The sequence below is a fragment of the Drosophila arizonae genome, chromosome 4 (assembly GCF_054131065.1).
Source record: "Drosophila arizonae isolate 15081-1271.41 chromosome 4, UAZ_ARI_1.0, whole genome shotgun sequence".
NCBI lineage: Eukaryota > Metazoa > Arthropoda > Insecta > Diptera > Drosophilidae > Drosophila > Drosophila arizonae.
In genome coordinates this window covers 24,345,727-24,359,656 of record NC_142924.1, presented here as the reverse complement: position 1 = coordinate 24,359,656, position 13,930 = coordinate 24,345,727, and the positions used below count along the sequence as shown (strand labels likewise).

The 13,930-nt window shown below is 44.5% G+C and overlaps 3 protein-coding genes across 4 annotated transcripts; 2 read left to right on the top strand and 1 right to left on the bottom strand.

The window, feature by feature from the left end:
• The first annotated feature begins 727 nt into the window (after positions 1-727).
• On the top strand, positions 728-2,783 carry Faa (fumarylacetoacetate hydrolase). The gene is made up of 5 exons (XM_018006843.2): positions 728-963; positions 1,343-1,426; positions 1,484-1,617; positions 1,687-2,288; positions 2,351-2,783. Exons 1-5 carry the CDS (start codon positions 877-879, stop codon positions 2,695-2,697), a joined length of 1,254 nt encoding a protein of 417 aa, XP_017862332.1. The 5' UTR covers positions 728-876; the 3' UTR covers positions 2,698-2,783.
• Positions 2,784-2,957: 174 nt separating this feature from the next.
• Positions 2,958-11,297, top strand: wit (kinase protein wishful thinking). The gene is made up of 5 exons (XM_018006829.2): positions 2,958-3,252; positions 6,412-6,610; positions 6,687-6,923; positions 7,699-8,265; positions 8,338-11,297. The coding sequence occupies exons 2-5, from the start codon at positions 6,538-6,540 to the stop codon at positions 10,245-10,247; spliced, it is 2,787 nt and encodes a 928-aa protein (XP_017862318.1). The 5' UTR covers positions 2,958-3,252; positions 6,412-6,537; the 3' UTR covers positions 10,248-11,297.
• Positions 10,849-13,232, bottom strand: dib (Cytochrome P450 302a1, mitochondrial). 2 transcript variants are annotated; one of them, XM_089469142.1, is made up of 5 exons: positions 13,181-13,217; positions 12,461-13,066; positions 11,783-12,384; positions 11,521-11,718; positions 10,849-11,453 (listed from the first exon to the last, which is right to left on the bottom strand). In XM_089469142.1, exons 1-5 carry the CDS (start codon positions 13,200-13,202, stop codon positions 11,331-11,333), a joined length of 1,551 nt encoding a protein of 516 aa, XP_089325268.1. In that variant the 5' UTR covers positions 13,203-13,217; the 3' UTR covers positions 10,849-11,330. The 2 variants fall into 2 exon arrangements, with proteins under 2 accessions (XP_089325268.1, XP_017862321.2); XM_018006832.2 differs by having other exon boundaries at positions 12,461-13,232.
• Between the last annotated feature and the right edge of the window lie 698 nt (positions 13,233-13,930).

Here is a 13,930-nt window from a genome sequence, read left to right as displayed (position 1 = left end):
CATAAATACGTATAAACGAATAATTTAGTTGAATCTTAGTTATTGATCGTGCTTATCATCGTATACAAACGTCTGATATATATATATTGGAGATATATTCGGTGTCAATTAAATGCAATTAAATAAACTGTTAAGAAAAGGTGTTGGAACATTATATATGAATTTGAATAAATATGAATTTTAATAAACTTAGGTTCGACTTTGTTAAATTTGGTTAGAAATGAGTTCCGAGAAAAATCAAAAAGAAAACACACGTACATAATCTTTACCCGTATAAATATATTCACAATTATATATAAAATATACATTTATGTAATTGTAGTTTAATGTGCTGTTTACTAAGTTAAATTGAAGTCAAATTACATACATACATATATATTATGTGTATACCAGATGAATTAAAAGCTAAATAGAAATTCCAAAGTCAAATCATATAATTTGTATTTCGTGTATAAATTGATGTATATGTATTTGAGAACTACAACAAAGACAACAATTATTCCAGCATCTTAAATATTAAATATATATTATGTATACATAAATTATAAATAAATGAGTAAATAAAAAACAAAAGTAACCAAAGAGCAAGAAAGAGAGTTTTTAATTGCCTCTCTGCACACGCCGCCGATTTGAGGGGCTTGTTCTGCTAAGAGCTGATGATAACCGGCCCAACCGGCTTAAGAGCGACCAGAGGGGCATTCCTACGATATATAAAGAATGTAAATTGGGAGCAGCTACTCAGTTGTCATCGTCACTCTGGCGTTAAGCACACTCTCCGTTGTGGCTGTCATTTTAATCAGTTTACTAAGCACACATCTCTACGGAAGTTCTAAATTCTTCAGTTATATAGTTGATACTCATCTCGACTTGGATAAAATGTCAGTCAGCTTCGTGCCAGTGCCAGCCGGCAGCGATTTTCCCTTGGAAAATTTACCATATGCTGTCTTCTCTACTAAGTCGAATGTAAGTAATTCAAATTGTAGGCAACTTAATTTAGAATTATTATTTAGAATATATAATACATATTCCTTATTTTCAGCTATTTTAAATATATGTGAAAAAACAATTGATATATCATATTTAATAACGAATGTCACATGGAATATTATGAAATAGTCAGTAAAGAAATTTCTCATGTGCTCGGTCTCTCAATTTAGAACAAAGACCGCTTTAGTGCATATCATTTGCATGTTAAATTATATCAAAACTAGTTTGTTTACGAAAACAACCTCTGATTTCCATAGTCATAACAGCTACTGCTATGTATAACACCTGCTTATCTTTGAATATCGTATCTGAATATCGTATAATTTCTTATGGCCGTATTCTTGTTGCTTTACAGCCCGTCCATCGGCTGTGCGTCGCAATTGGTGAGCATGTGCTGGATCTAAAAGCTGTGTCGCATTTGTTTGCATCCCCGCTGCAGGTATATACTTTGCACTGCTTGCTGAACTGCTTGACGAGTATGCTCTGTTTTCTATAGGCTGCTCTGCAGGCAGACACGCTGAACTTGTTGATGAGCTTGGGTCATGAGGCGTGGGAGGAAGTGAGGACTCAAACCCAGAAACTGTTGACCAAGGGTTCCGAAGTGGAGCAGAATGTGGACTTAAGGAGCGCGTAGGTTATCTATATACCTTCCATTCGATTCGAATTCCTAATTTATTTCCTGTTTATTGCTTGCGCTAGAGCTCTGATACCTCAGTCGGAGATTTCGCTGCATTTGCCAGCTCAGATTGGTGACTACACGGACTTCTACTCCTCCATTCATCATGCCACCAATGTGGGCATAATGTTCCGTGGTGCAGATAATGCTCTGATGCCCAATTGGCGTCATTTACCAGTGGGTTATCATGGACGCGCCAGCTCTGTTGTTGTGTCGGGCACACCCATTCGCCGACCCTTGGGACAGACGTTGCCCGACGGCGCTGACAAACCCATCTTTGGAGCATGCAAGCTTTTGGATTTTGAGCTGGAAATGGCATTTTTCATAGGCGGACCTGGCAACCCACTGGGCGAACCCATCAAGGTGGACGATGCCTGGCAGAATGTCTTTGGATTTACGTTAATGAACGATTGGAGTGCTCGTGATATACAGAAGTGGGAGTACGTGCCACTGGGCCCCTTTACGGCCAAGAATCTGGGCACCACCATATCTCCCTGGGTGGTGACGACGGCAGCGCTGAAGCCATTTTTGATCGATAACTTTCCACAGGAACCGGAAGTGCTGCCATACCTAAGACAGAGTATTCCATTTAACTTTGACATCAATCTGGAAGTTTCCTTAAAACGTAAGATCTATATGGTACTCAAATGATTTCGGTATGGTTAACCCGAATTTCTTAATTCATAGCTGCCAATGACAGCGAGTCGCTCATTAGCAAGTCCAACTTCAAGCACTTGTATTGGACACCGCTGCAGCAGATCGCTCACCACACGGTCACCGGCTGTAATTTGCGGCCAGGTGATTTAATGGCATCTGGAACGATAAGCGGCGAGACACCCGACTCGTACGGCTCGCTATTGGAGCTGTGCTGGCGTGGCACTAAAACCGTGAAGCTTCAAGGCGGCAAAACACGAAAATTCCTGCAGGACTACGATGAGGTCATCATTCGTGGGCACTGCGAGAAAGATGGCCTGCGCATTGGTTTTGGCAGTTGCGCTGGTCAAGTGCTGCCGGCTCCCCCAGTGGAACAATGAATTTGCATACATACATACATATGTAAATAAATATATATTTATTTATATATAAATAAAGAAATCTGTTTACCACTTGCAATCAACAAGTGACTAAAACTCTTTGCCTCTGGCCACTCTCTCTAATTCCCTCTGTGTTTCTCTCTTAAGTCGAGCGCTCTCTGAGAGCGCCAAGCGGTGTCTGCGCCTTTCCACGCTGCTTCGTAAATATGCGCATGCTGCCGGCGTCGTCGCCGTCGTCGACGGCACTGCTGGCGCCTAAGTCGCAGTCAGTCAGTCAGTCAGTTCTCAGTGAGCGACGGCGAAGGCAAAAGTAATTTGAAAGTGTCGCGCGCGCAGCAAACAAATTTATAATATTTAATAAAGAGGGGGAATTAAATCACAAACAAGTTAAATAAGATAATAATATGGCACACAAGCCATTGGCGCCGTACGCAATCTAAATGGCTGCACTTCTAGTTTTGTTTTAATAAAAGAATAATAAGATATTCGAATAAGCAAAACAAATCAAATTTGTGTTAACGCAGTGCGGGCATGTCTTGAAAAACCGTTAAAAGTGTAAGATGAACTACAAATTATTCAATAATTATTTGTTATCTGAAATATTGCTGTGTGCTTGACCAGTAAAGCCAGTTTATTTTTTTCCAACTTCATGTGAATATTTTTCTCAAATTTCGTGTGCGGCAACCACTCGCAATGACTGGAAAAATCAATTTTGAAGCAGGTCTGCGCACGCACTCACAAACACAAACACGCACGCACACTCACACACACACAGAACTCAAGCAGACGCATGCACGGGCACATAAACACACAGACAGACATGCGAACGTCTGAGCTTGGCGCCCACCCACCCTGGTGCACTCGAAACCAGACTCAGGACCCTTTAAAATACCGAACAATCCACTTCTCTGTCGTTTGCCTGCGCTATTGTTATTGTTGTTGTTGCTGTTGTGCTTGTGCTTGTGCTTGCTTGCATTGATTTTCTGCATACACACATTTCGTCCACAAATCTGCGGCAGATGCACAGAGAAGTACACACACACACACAGAGACATACATACATATGCACACATACCACACGCTCAGCATGCAAAAAGTTAATCAGCAGACTTCACATTCCCCCAACAGCCTCAACAACAACAACAACAACATTAGCGAGTAAAAAGATACGCAACAGCAAATGGCTATAAAAAAAAGTTTGCAATTAACTGGCGCCGTCGGCTGTCATGCTGGAACAGACGCTCGCCCTTGCTCCGACGGCGCCCCCCCTACTCAACCGTAGGGAACCTGTTTTGGCGCGCCAGTTGCGCTTCTCGTTTGCCTCTGCCCATGCATCGTGCGCATGTGTCCGGGAGAGGCCCGAGTGCCATGTCTAGACTGTGAAGTGGACTGCTCTGGCTCTCGCTCACGCTCTCTCTTGCTTTCGTTGTGCTGCTCGTGCTCATTGGACGCACGCGCCGGCTGCGGCGTCCACTCTCATTGACGATAACAGGCGAATACAAAGCATAAAGCAAAAAGCTGCACAATTAATTTCCATGTTTATATTTACTTGCTCCCTAGGACATTGAGATGACAGCGAGTGAGAATCGTGTATGGGGGGATTATACCTCTAGTGCAAAGAATTTACTTATATAATTTAGTGATGAACTAATAGTAGGTCAATTTGTCCTACCTAATCCAATATCCAGGAGGTGAAATTCCAAAATTGTTTAGATCACTTGCGCCATCGTGACACGATTCACTTCAAAGTGCTCATCTCTATTTGCTTTGGTTGATTCTTATCAGCAGAAAGTCATAAATTGAGGGACAATGCTTTCTGTTTCGTTCGTTAAGCTCTGACGGCGTCAATGATAGTCAATTGCTTCCATGTGCACACACACATACACATATGTACATACAAAAATATCAAAGAGTTGAGTGCATAAATTCATTGCAATGTGCACTATTATTTCTTTATTATAAATTACTAAACATAGTACATACATATTATAAATTGCTGTAAAGGCTCCGGTCCTATTTGTAAAGCAATTAACCCATTTTCCGCCACCGAGGTACATAGCTCATAAACGTAATTATACAATAATTTGAATGAGTGTGCGCTTCGATAAGGTGAGCCACACAGCAACGTGTATCAGTTCACGCAAAGTATCAAGACATTTTAATACAGTTCAGTCAAGCGCCTAATTAAAATCAAAAGTCAAAATTTCCAATTACCGTCACAGACGCCACTCCAAAGCAGAAAGCTTTTCACAGTATCTATATGTCTGTACGTCAGATTTGTACAGAGAGAAAAATAGTGTATTCACTTAAAAAATGTGAAAATCTTTAGCTTGCATTTGTCTTCTTAAATTTGAATTTGAATTAGTCTATGATGAAAATAATAAAGCAAAAATTCAGATCTATCTATATTATATGCTTAAGCAAATGCGATCTACCTATTGAGCTTTGCAGAGAAACTTAAAAGCAGATATGCTTAGTAGAGTTATATAGTGGAATCTATATTACCTCTTGTTAAAAATAAAAGCTAGAATATGTGCCAAGAATTTCTTTGTACTCGTTTGTATTCAGACTAATTATTGCGTACATACGATTTTTTGCTGAGTGTTTCTTATACCCTGAACCCAGGGGAAATGGGAAATCTGGGTTTAATGGTTTTGTTCAAATGTATGACACAGGCATATGTAGGCGTGGCTGATGTGGCAAAGTAAAGTATGTAAATTCTTGATCAGGAGAACCAGCTGAGTTGATCTCTGCATTTTGTTGCGATGTTAATTGATAATATCTTACTGAGTATTCTCCGCTTTAATTCTTCTAAACAAAATGATTAATAATATTCTCTTGGGAATAATTACATTTTTATAATGCGCAAATTCAATCAACTTTAACCAACACTGCGTCAGTCCCTTCAATTGCAACGATCTCATAAAACTCAAAAGCAAGGGAAATTCTAAATGGGTACTTGTGTATACCATATGCGGAAACGATTCATCATTTTCTTATTGTTGACGAAAATTCATAATTTGAGGTATTTTTTAAACGCAATATAAATACATTAGATTTACAACATTTACTGCATTGGAATGTCAGTTCTTCGCAGTATTAAGGGTATCTCCTAGTCCATCACTATTACGTTTTTATTTATTTATTTTTTTGCTTAGCGGAATGCGGCACCAAATGATTCCAAAGTACAATGATGTCGACAAAACGCCCCCCGTTGTAGCGCCAGCTCCATTTTCAGTAAAGTGGGTGGGTGACTGCCTGACTGACTGATTGACAGACAGAATGACAGACAGATATACTGATAAAGAAGCCAAGCGCCAAGCGCAACAACAAATACATACACACATACATACACACAAAATTGTTGTTCTTACTACAATTGCGGGTGATCAGCAACTGCGAGTGGTGCTGCTCCAGCCCGTGGATCGAGTCTCTTTGTAATTGGGTCTCGTCGTTATCGTCGTCAATAAATTGCAGCATTAGCTAAATTTACAGTGCGCCCACGGAATACAGAGTGAATTGGAGGCTGAAGCCAAACCCTACAAATGTTTTGGACTCCAATGGCAACTGGCCAGACTGGTCATTGCGTTACAGTTTGCTTATAGATATACGAGTGCATGAACGATCCGCAATTCATAACAAAAGAAAACAATCGGACATAATATAGAAATGAGTGTTTATACATATACTGACTGCATTAAATGCTTATTTCAGCACTATTTACTGCTGCTCAGCCAAAATGCCATAAACAATAAGCGTCTGGGAGTTGAGAGCTGATAAGATCAACAAAAGCGGCAAGCAAACGACACTTCAAACCAAAAACAAGCTAAAATTCGCATCATGACTGGGCAAGTGTGGAGTTTACGGTGCGGGACGCTCTTCATAATGCTTATGATTACTCTAACTTTGGCCTGTGAGTACATACAATTGATTCATTTTAAAGATACATGTATAAATATATATTGATTCGATGTCTTCAATATCTGCAGCGCCAGCGCCCAGTCGCCAGTATAGCTGCATGAGCTACAAGGAGAACGACAATTTACAGCACGACGACGACTATGAGCAGGAGAGCAGTGAAGGCATCAGTGTGGAGCAGCAGCAGCAGTACCTGGAGGCAGGCGCCCCGCCCACTGAGCCACACAAGCGCAGCTGCACCGAGGGCTACACGTTCTGTTTCACGCTGTGGAATCAGACCTCGAATGGGACGCGTTTCGTTAAGCAGGGTAAGTTTTAAATTGATAGGAAAGATTTAGTGGTATGAGATGAACTTCATTTTTAGGCTATCTTAGAATGAAATTTTGTTGTTTTTTTTTTTTATGATTTTGATTAATTTTTGGGTCATATTTCCCTTTTAAGCTGTTTTGTTTTATTTGGTTTTTCAACGTTGATTTACATGTTCTATTTATTAGAAAGTTATTGATTTTGAGTTGACATAAAATTAAATGTCACTTACAGTAAAGCTAGCCAATGTTTTATCTGGCTATACATATTCTATGGAATACCATGGTAGAAAATGAATTTTAAAATCAAAACCTTCACATTTTGGCTATTGCTTCAACAGATCTTAATTTTAAAGAAATTTTCGAAATATGGAGTTGATATTCAAAATATAACAAAGCTCAAAGTTATATAAAATATACCGAAAACTACATGCAATTGTTCAAACTCTAGCTCCAGAGACATATGAGATGTAATTTGTTACTGAATTTCGATACACGTATATTAAAGCAGAAATAGCTATAGATTTTTTAGAAACTCGATCCTAGTATCTAGCTCATAAAGGCAATAAGATCCACGCGCTCATATACACAGACTAACGGAAGAACGAACAGGCACACGGACAGAGAGACTCAGCTCATCCTCATCGTCATTATTAATATTTACATTTTATGTGGCCTCTCACGCCTCCTTTATCCTGTATCATTTTAACGAAGACCATATCCGGATGTAAAAACCTGAAGCAAATGTATTATAGCCTGCGTTTTTCTTTCTTTGTAGGCTGCTGGAAGGACAATACAGATCGCAATTCCATTTGCAGCCACTCGAAGTGCACCAGCTCGGCACCCACATCCCGCAATAACAGCCTCTACTACTGCTGCTGCTCCGGCGAGCTGTGCAATGCGCAAGTGGCTATCGTGGAGCCGGCGCCGCAAGAGCTGGCGAACAATGTGCAGCTGGTGCTGTACAATCGGGCCACGTCGCAGCAGCATAGCTCCTTTAGAGCCACCACGCTGCTCACCTGTGTGGGTCTGCTGACAGTCCTCGTAATCAGCATCCTGTTGGCCGTTCAATATTGTCGCGGCGTCAAGGAGAACAGCGAGCCGGAGGAATCGCCGCTGGCGCCATCCGGACCCGGCTACAGCTCCAATCTGCGGAATGTCGACAACATGAACCTGATCGGCATGCTGGGCAGTGGCAAATACGGCACTGTGATGAAGGGCGTGCTGCACGACCAGGAAGTGGCCGTCAAGATCTACCCCGAGGCGCACCACCAGTATTACGTGAATGAGAGGAACATTTACGCACTGCCACTGATGGACTGTCCGGCACTGCTCAGCTACTTTGGTAAGCCTGCAGCGAGTGGCATACATCAGCAGATTCATTGATTCAAGTGATTCATTGTTGTTTCCCACTTAGGCTACGACGAGCGCCGCACCATGGATGGCCGCATGGAGTACCAGCTGGTGTTATCGCTCGCACCACTGGGCTGCCTTCAGGATTGGCTGATTGCCAACAGCACGGACTTTGCCCAGTGCTGCGGCATGTTGCGCTCCATTACGCGCGGCCTGTCCCACTTGCACACCGAGCTGCGATTGGGCGAGCTGCACAAGCCCTGCGTGGCCCACCGCGATCTCAACTCGCGCAACATTCTGGTGCAGGCGGATCTCAGCTGCTGCATAGCGGACTTCGGATTCGCACTGAAGGTGTTCGGCTCGAAGTACGAGTACAAGGGCGAGGTGGCCATGGCCGAGACCAAGAGCATCAATGAGGTGGGCACACTGCGCTACATGGCCCCTGAGCTGCTCGAGGGTGCCGTCAACTTGCGAGACTGTGAGACATCGCTCAAGCAAATGGACGTTTACGCGCTGGGCCTGGTGCTGTGGGAGGTGGCAACACGTTGCTCGGACTTCTATGCCCCCGGGCAGGTGACGCCGCCGTACAAGGCGCCCTATGAGCAGGAAGTGGGTCCACATCCCACTTTCGACCAGATGCAAGCTCTAGTGGTGCGGCACAAGGCACGCCCACTGTTCCCGGCGGGCTGGGGCGGTGGTGCTGCTGCCAAGCTTGTGCGCGATACCTGCGAGGATTGCTGGGATCACGATGCAGATGCCAGGCTGACCTCGCTTTGCGCCGAGGAGCGCATGCAGGAGATGTCCAGCTTGCGTCCACGGCTCCAAACGCAGCCGGCCAGTCCGCTGCTTAACACCAACAACTTGGCCTCTCCCACGGCGACACTCGTTAGCACAATCAGCAACACGACAACGACAACGACTGCGGCTGCAGTGCATCAAGTCCAATCGCAGCTCTCGTCGGCCGATGGCGGACTGCTGCAGCCGCCGCCTAATCAGCAATTCCCCACAGAGAAGAATCACCTGAGCTACGCACAGCCTCAGTTGCAGCCGCACCTGCAGGGGCGCAATCCTTGCCAGGAGCGCAACCTGGCGCCTCAGTCACTGCGGACGCCACCTGTGCTCGTGGAGCGCAGCAAGAAGCACAGCTTTCAGCCCCAGCAGGAGCAGAGCCTGTCCTGTCTGGAGCACGACGTGAGTGTGGAAGAGCTCATTGCCAGCCGCCAGCAGAAGCAGAACTCAAGTCTGGGCCAGGGCTTTCCCAAGCAGCAAAACACAGACCAGAAGCTACGTGGATGGCATGGTGTGCGCGCCTTGATCCACAAGAAACTGTTTCGCAAGGAGCACGCCGAGGAGCTCTGCAGGCAGCTGCAGCTGGGTGAGGAGAAGTCGAATCTCGTGGCGGCTCTGAAGAGCATGGACAATGCGCAATTGGCCAGTGGCCTGAGGCGACCCAACAATCTGGACTTGAGTCCTCTGCAGCCCCTGGATAGAGCCAATCTGCTGCAGCTTCGCAGTGCGGAGCAGCGTACCGGCACACCTGCTCATATTGTGCCCCGTTCGCTGTCCACCAGCCTCATCAAGCACATTAACTGCAATGGGAACAGCAGCCAGAACCCGAATCAGAACCACAACCAAAATCACAACAACAACAACGAGAACGAGCTGCACACGCTGTCCGGCTCCCGGGCTCCAAAACGACGTCCCGGACACCTGCGCACAAACTCGCTCCTGGTGACCAGCAACAGCGGCAACCTGGCGACGCCAACAGAGCAGCAAATGCGCCGACAGCACAGCCTGGAGGTCTTCCGCGAGGTATTCAGTGGACGTGGCAGCAGTGAGCGACTGCGCGATCCCAGCGAGCGGGTCAAAACGCCCGGAGATGTGCCGCCCTCCGTGCGGAAGGCGCGCGCCTCGAAGACTCTGAGTCTATATGATGACCGCATGATGGACTCGTCGCTGTTAAATATACTCTAGCATGAGGAGGTTCTGCTGCTGGAGCTTTAAGACTATCATCGGCAGCAGAACTCCATATATAGTGAACTCATATCTTAAGTTTCATCAAGCACACATATTCAGCGATAGCCATACGGAGAGCTTACGGCTCTCGACCTGATACTTAAATCCGATATTGAGTAAAACCCACACACACACCCACACAGATATATCTAACATATATAATGTATTTTTCAAAAGCATAATCCACAAATTCTCGCTCATAGCAGATAGATCCAGAGAAATCTAGAAGTATATGTATTTTTCCACCAATCATCGTAGTGTTTAGTGCGGTAAACAACCAAAGTCCTTATAGGTTAGAACAGGATGCAACAGCATGGTACGGAGTAGAAGTATATAGAAGACTACAGCGCAGGTAAATCAGTATAGGCGACATATTTTTGACTTGAACTGGACGTTAAGCAGTCTGACTATAGTGAAACGATAGTGGTATAGAGGTTAAGTTCTCAATAGAATTGAGCTTACAGGGCGTAACTGTACCTCGGCTAGGTTTACAGTCGGTTTAGGATCAAGCAGAATGGGGCTTTCAGTGGGCCAACAGGTTAGGAAAAGTTTTTTAAAACTATATACACATGCATATATAACTAAAACAAAAACATTTAGACTTATTACACGATTATATATTAGCTGACGGCTGGGGCTGACACTGCGACAAAGAGTTTACTTAAAGGAGATGAAGACAAGTACGCAGCCCTGAGTCCAGAGCACACACACACTCGCCTATTTTTCCAAGTATTATACGAACCCATTCTGATGCATCTCTGACACCCTATAAAGAATTTCATGCGTATGCCTTTCTATTGTATTCAAACTTAGATTTCGGATTAGGTTTCCTTATCATTTACGTAGTACATGTAGACCAAAACACCCGCAGCCTTTTAATTACAAATAATATATATATAATTATATATTTAAACACTAGTCATATGATTTACATGAACTATAAATATGTTTAAGAAGCGTTTATTTAACTTCATTTATTAAGGCAAATAAACAATGAACCCAAGTGTACCAAGTGTCACTCACTTCACTTTGCATTGCAAATCACGCAGGTCGCCGTCTCAGCTCGATCAGCACCGGAGCATTGGGCTTGTTGATCAGCAGAGTTTCAATATCCAGCTCGACATCCGTTCGGCCGCGCCAGATGAGCTCATAGTTGCGCAGCAGCTGCGTGGGATGGAATTTGAATTTTAAATTTCTTCGCTATGGTATTGGAGATAGAGATAGAGATTACCCTCAAGAGCAAGACGTGCATATTCTGTTCGGCGAGGCGGCGAGCGATGCAGGCGCGCATGCCGTGTCCGAAAGGCAGGACCAGATATGGATTGAGAGCGCTGCGTTGCTGCAGCCAACGGTCGGGCTGGAAACTTAGAGGATCTGGAAAATGTTCAGGCTGGCGACACGCAATCATATTCTGGGTTACAACAGTGGTCTGCACAGGGGAAAGAGTTTAAGTATGTGTGTAGTTACTGGCATCCTCAGTTGTCTCCACTTACTCCCTTGGGCACAAAGTAGCCACTGAGCACTGTATCCTGGTTGAGGACACGGCCAAAGCCAATGGAAATGGGGTTTAGGCGCAGCGACTCCTTGAGCACTGCCCGCGTATATGTAATCTCCGTGCGCAACGCATCCGCGCTAAGCGACTCTTCAGGCTTGGGCAGCACTTTGACTGCCTCCGCGTGGAGACGCAACTGCACTTCAGGATGCCGTGCCACATGGTACAGCAGAAACGCGGAGGCATACGAGGTGGTGTCAATGCCAGCTAGCAATAAGTCAGCCGCCGTGCCCACAACATCAAGTCGGTCTAGCTGAGGGTTTTGCGCATAGCTGGCAATCAGAGAGGATCGAAATGAGCTTCCTTGCACACTTTGCTCCAGCAGCTCCAGGGCAACGCTTTCCATATACGCCTGAGCGCGCCGCAGCTTCCGGTAGCTGGGCGTTTCTATGAAGCGCCACAGCTGTAAGCCCTGGTCGGTGGGCAGGATGCAACTGTTTGTGGTCTCCGCGGCATGCATGAGCTGTGTGGAGCGGGAGGAGGCATGTTGCTCCTCGGGCGAAAATGATTGGATGCGTGCTCCAAAGGTCAACAGGCAGGTGACTAATGATGGCAACAAATGGAATGGAATGGAATTGATTATTGAAATCGACTATAGACAACTGTGCAATTCGCTCACGTTCCAAGTTCAGTCTGGTTAGCTTGAGTAGCATGTCGATGGCTGCACCAGCTTTAGCCGACTGTTCCAGAAAGGTTAAGAACTCTTGTGTCACTGCATCCACCTCACGCACGAAGTTGCGCACACTTCTCGGCGCACTCAGCTCCTTCTGCAGCTGGGAGCGAAGGCGCCACCAGTCGGGCCCGTTTGTGGGCAGCAGGCCCGTGGTCTTGTAGAGATGCGGTCGCTGCTTGCGGTACTGGGCCAGGGCCAGGTGGCTGCGTCGCTGCGGAAAGTCGCGCTCGTTGAGCAGTGTCGCAATGTCTTTGGGATCGTACAGCCAAACAATATCCTGACCCGGCACCATTGTCTCTCTTACAATAGATCCGTATTTCTCGTACTTATCCTGGCCAGCCTTGTGCAACTGCAGCCAGGAGTAGGCACCAATGCCAGGCATGTAGTTGTACAGATTACCCAGTCCAAACGGACCTCGTGGCCCCGGCATCGCCTCAAATGGTTTGGCGAACGTGCATTGCCGCGAGTTGCAGCAGATTTTCAATAACTTCGTCAGCATTCTGGTCCGCTTAGCTGCGTTCGTCGCCGATTTCCGAAAATAACTGAAACAGACTTTTACGATGGGTAAGCATTTAGGGTTTTCGTTTCTTGCGCCTTCTTTTGTTTCACTTGTCACTGAAAAGGTAACAGAATTCAATAATCTGCTCGCTTTAGAGTCGTGTTTACCTGTGATGCAGACTTCTACCATTCGTTTACCTGACGAGAGAGGTAGAGAGAGAGAGAAAGGGAGAGAGAGCGTGCATCAGCTGTGCTCTCAAGACTGTTTCAAAGTTTCCATTATTCGTAAAGAAGTGCTGTATACCTTTAGGTGCTATCTAATAAAACATTTCCATATGATCTATCCCTGTCCACTTGACAGAATACGCGCATTCATTCCCCAAACCTTCATGCGTACAATTTGCCTGTCCAGCCGAAGGGCCCAGTATAATATATATACATATATATATAGCCTGCAGCTTTACAAGTAAGAAACTGAATATTTTAATGCACGACTTACTAAGAATTGCAAATTACCTAAAATTATATAAAATCTACTCAGCTACATCTACAAAATAAATCTACATTAAAAACTATTGAGCTAGAGGGTAGATCAATTAAAATAAAAAATGTAATACAAATTCGTATATTCAGTAAAGCAAACACTATCTTAAGATTAGATAAGTATGGATAAAGGCTCTACAGGGATATTTCGCATTATAATTTGTCATTTTTTACCTCGAAAATGTATTACATAAAATCAGAGGCCCAATTGTTAAGAAAAAATATAAGGACATACAAAAATTTATATTTAATGTAATATAAAAAAATTAATAGAATTAATCACAATTGATGATTTATTAGCAATGAACTGCAAAAAATAATAAAGTTTAGACTAAGAAAAAACTTTTTTCACAAATCTGAATGAATGAAAATATT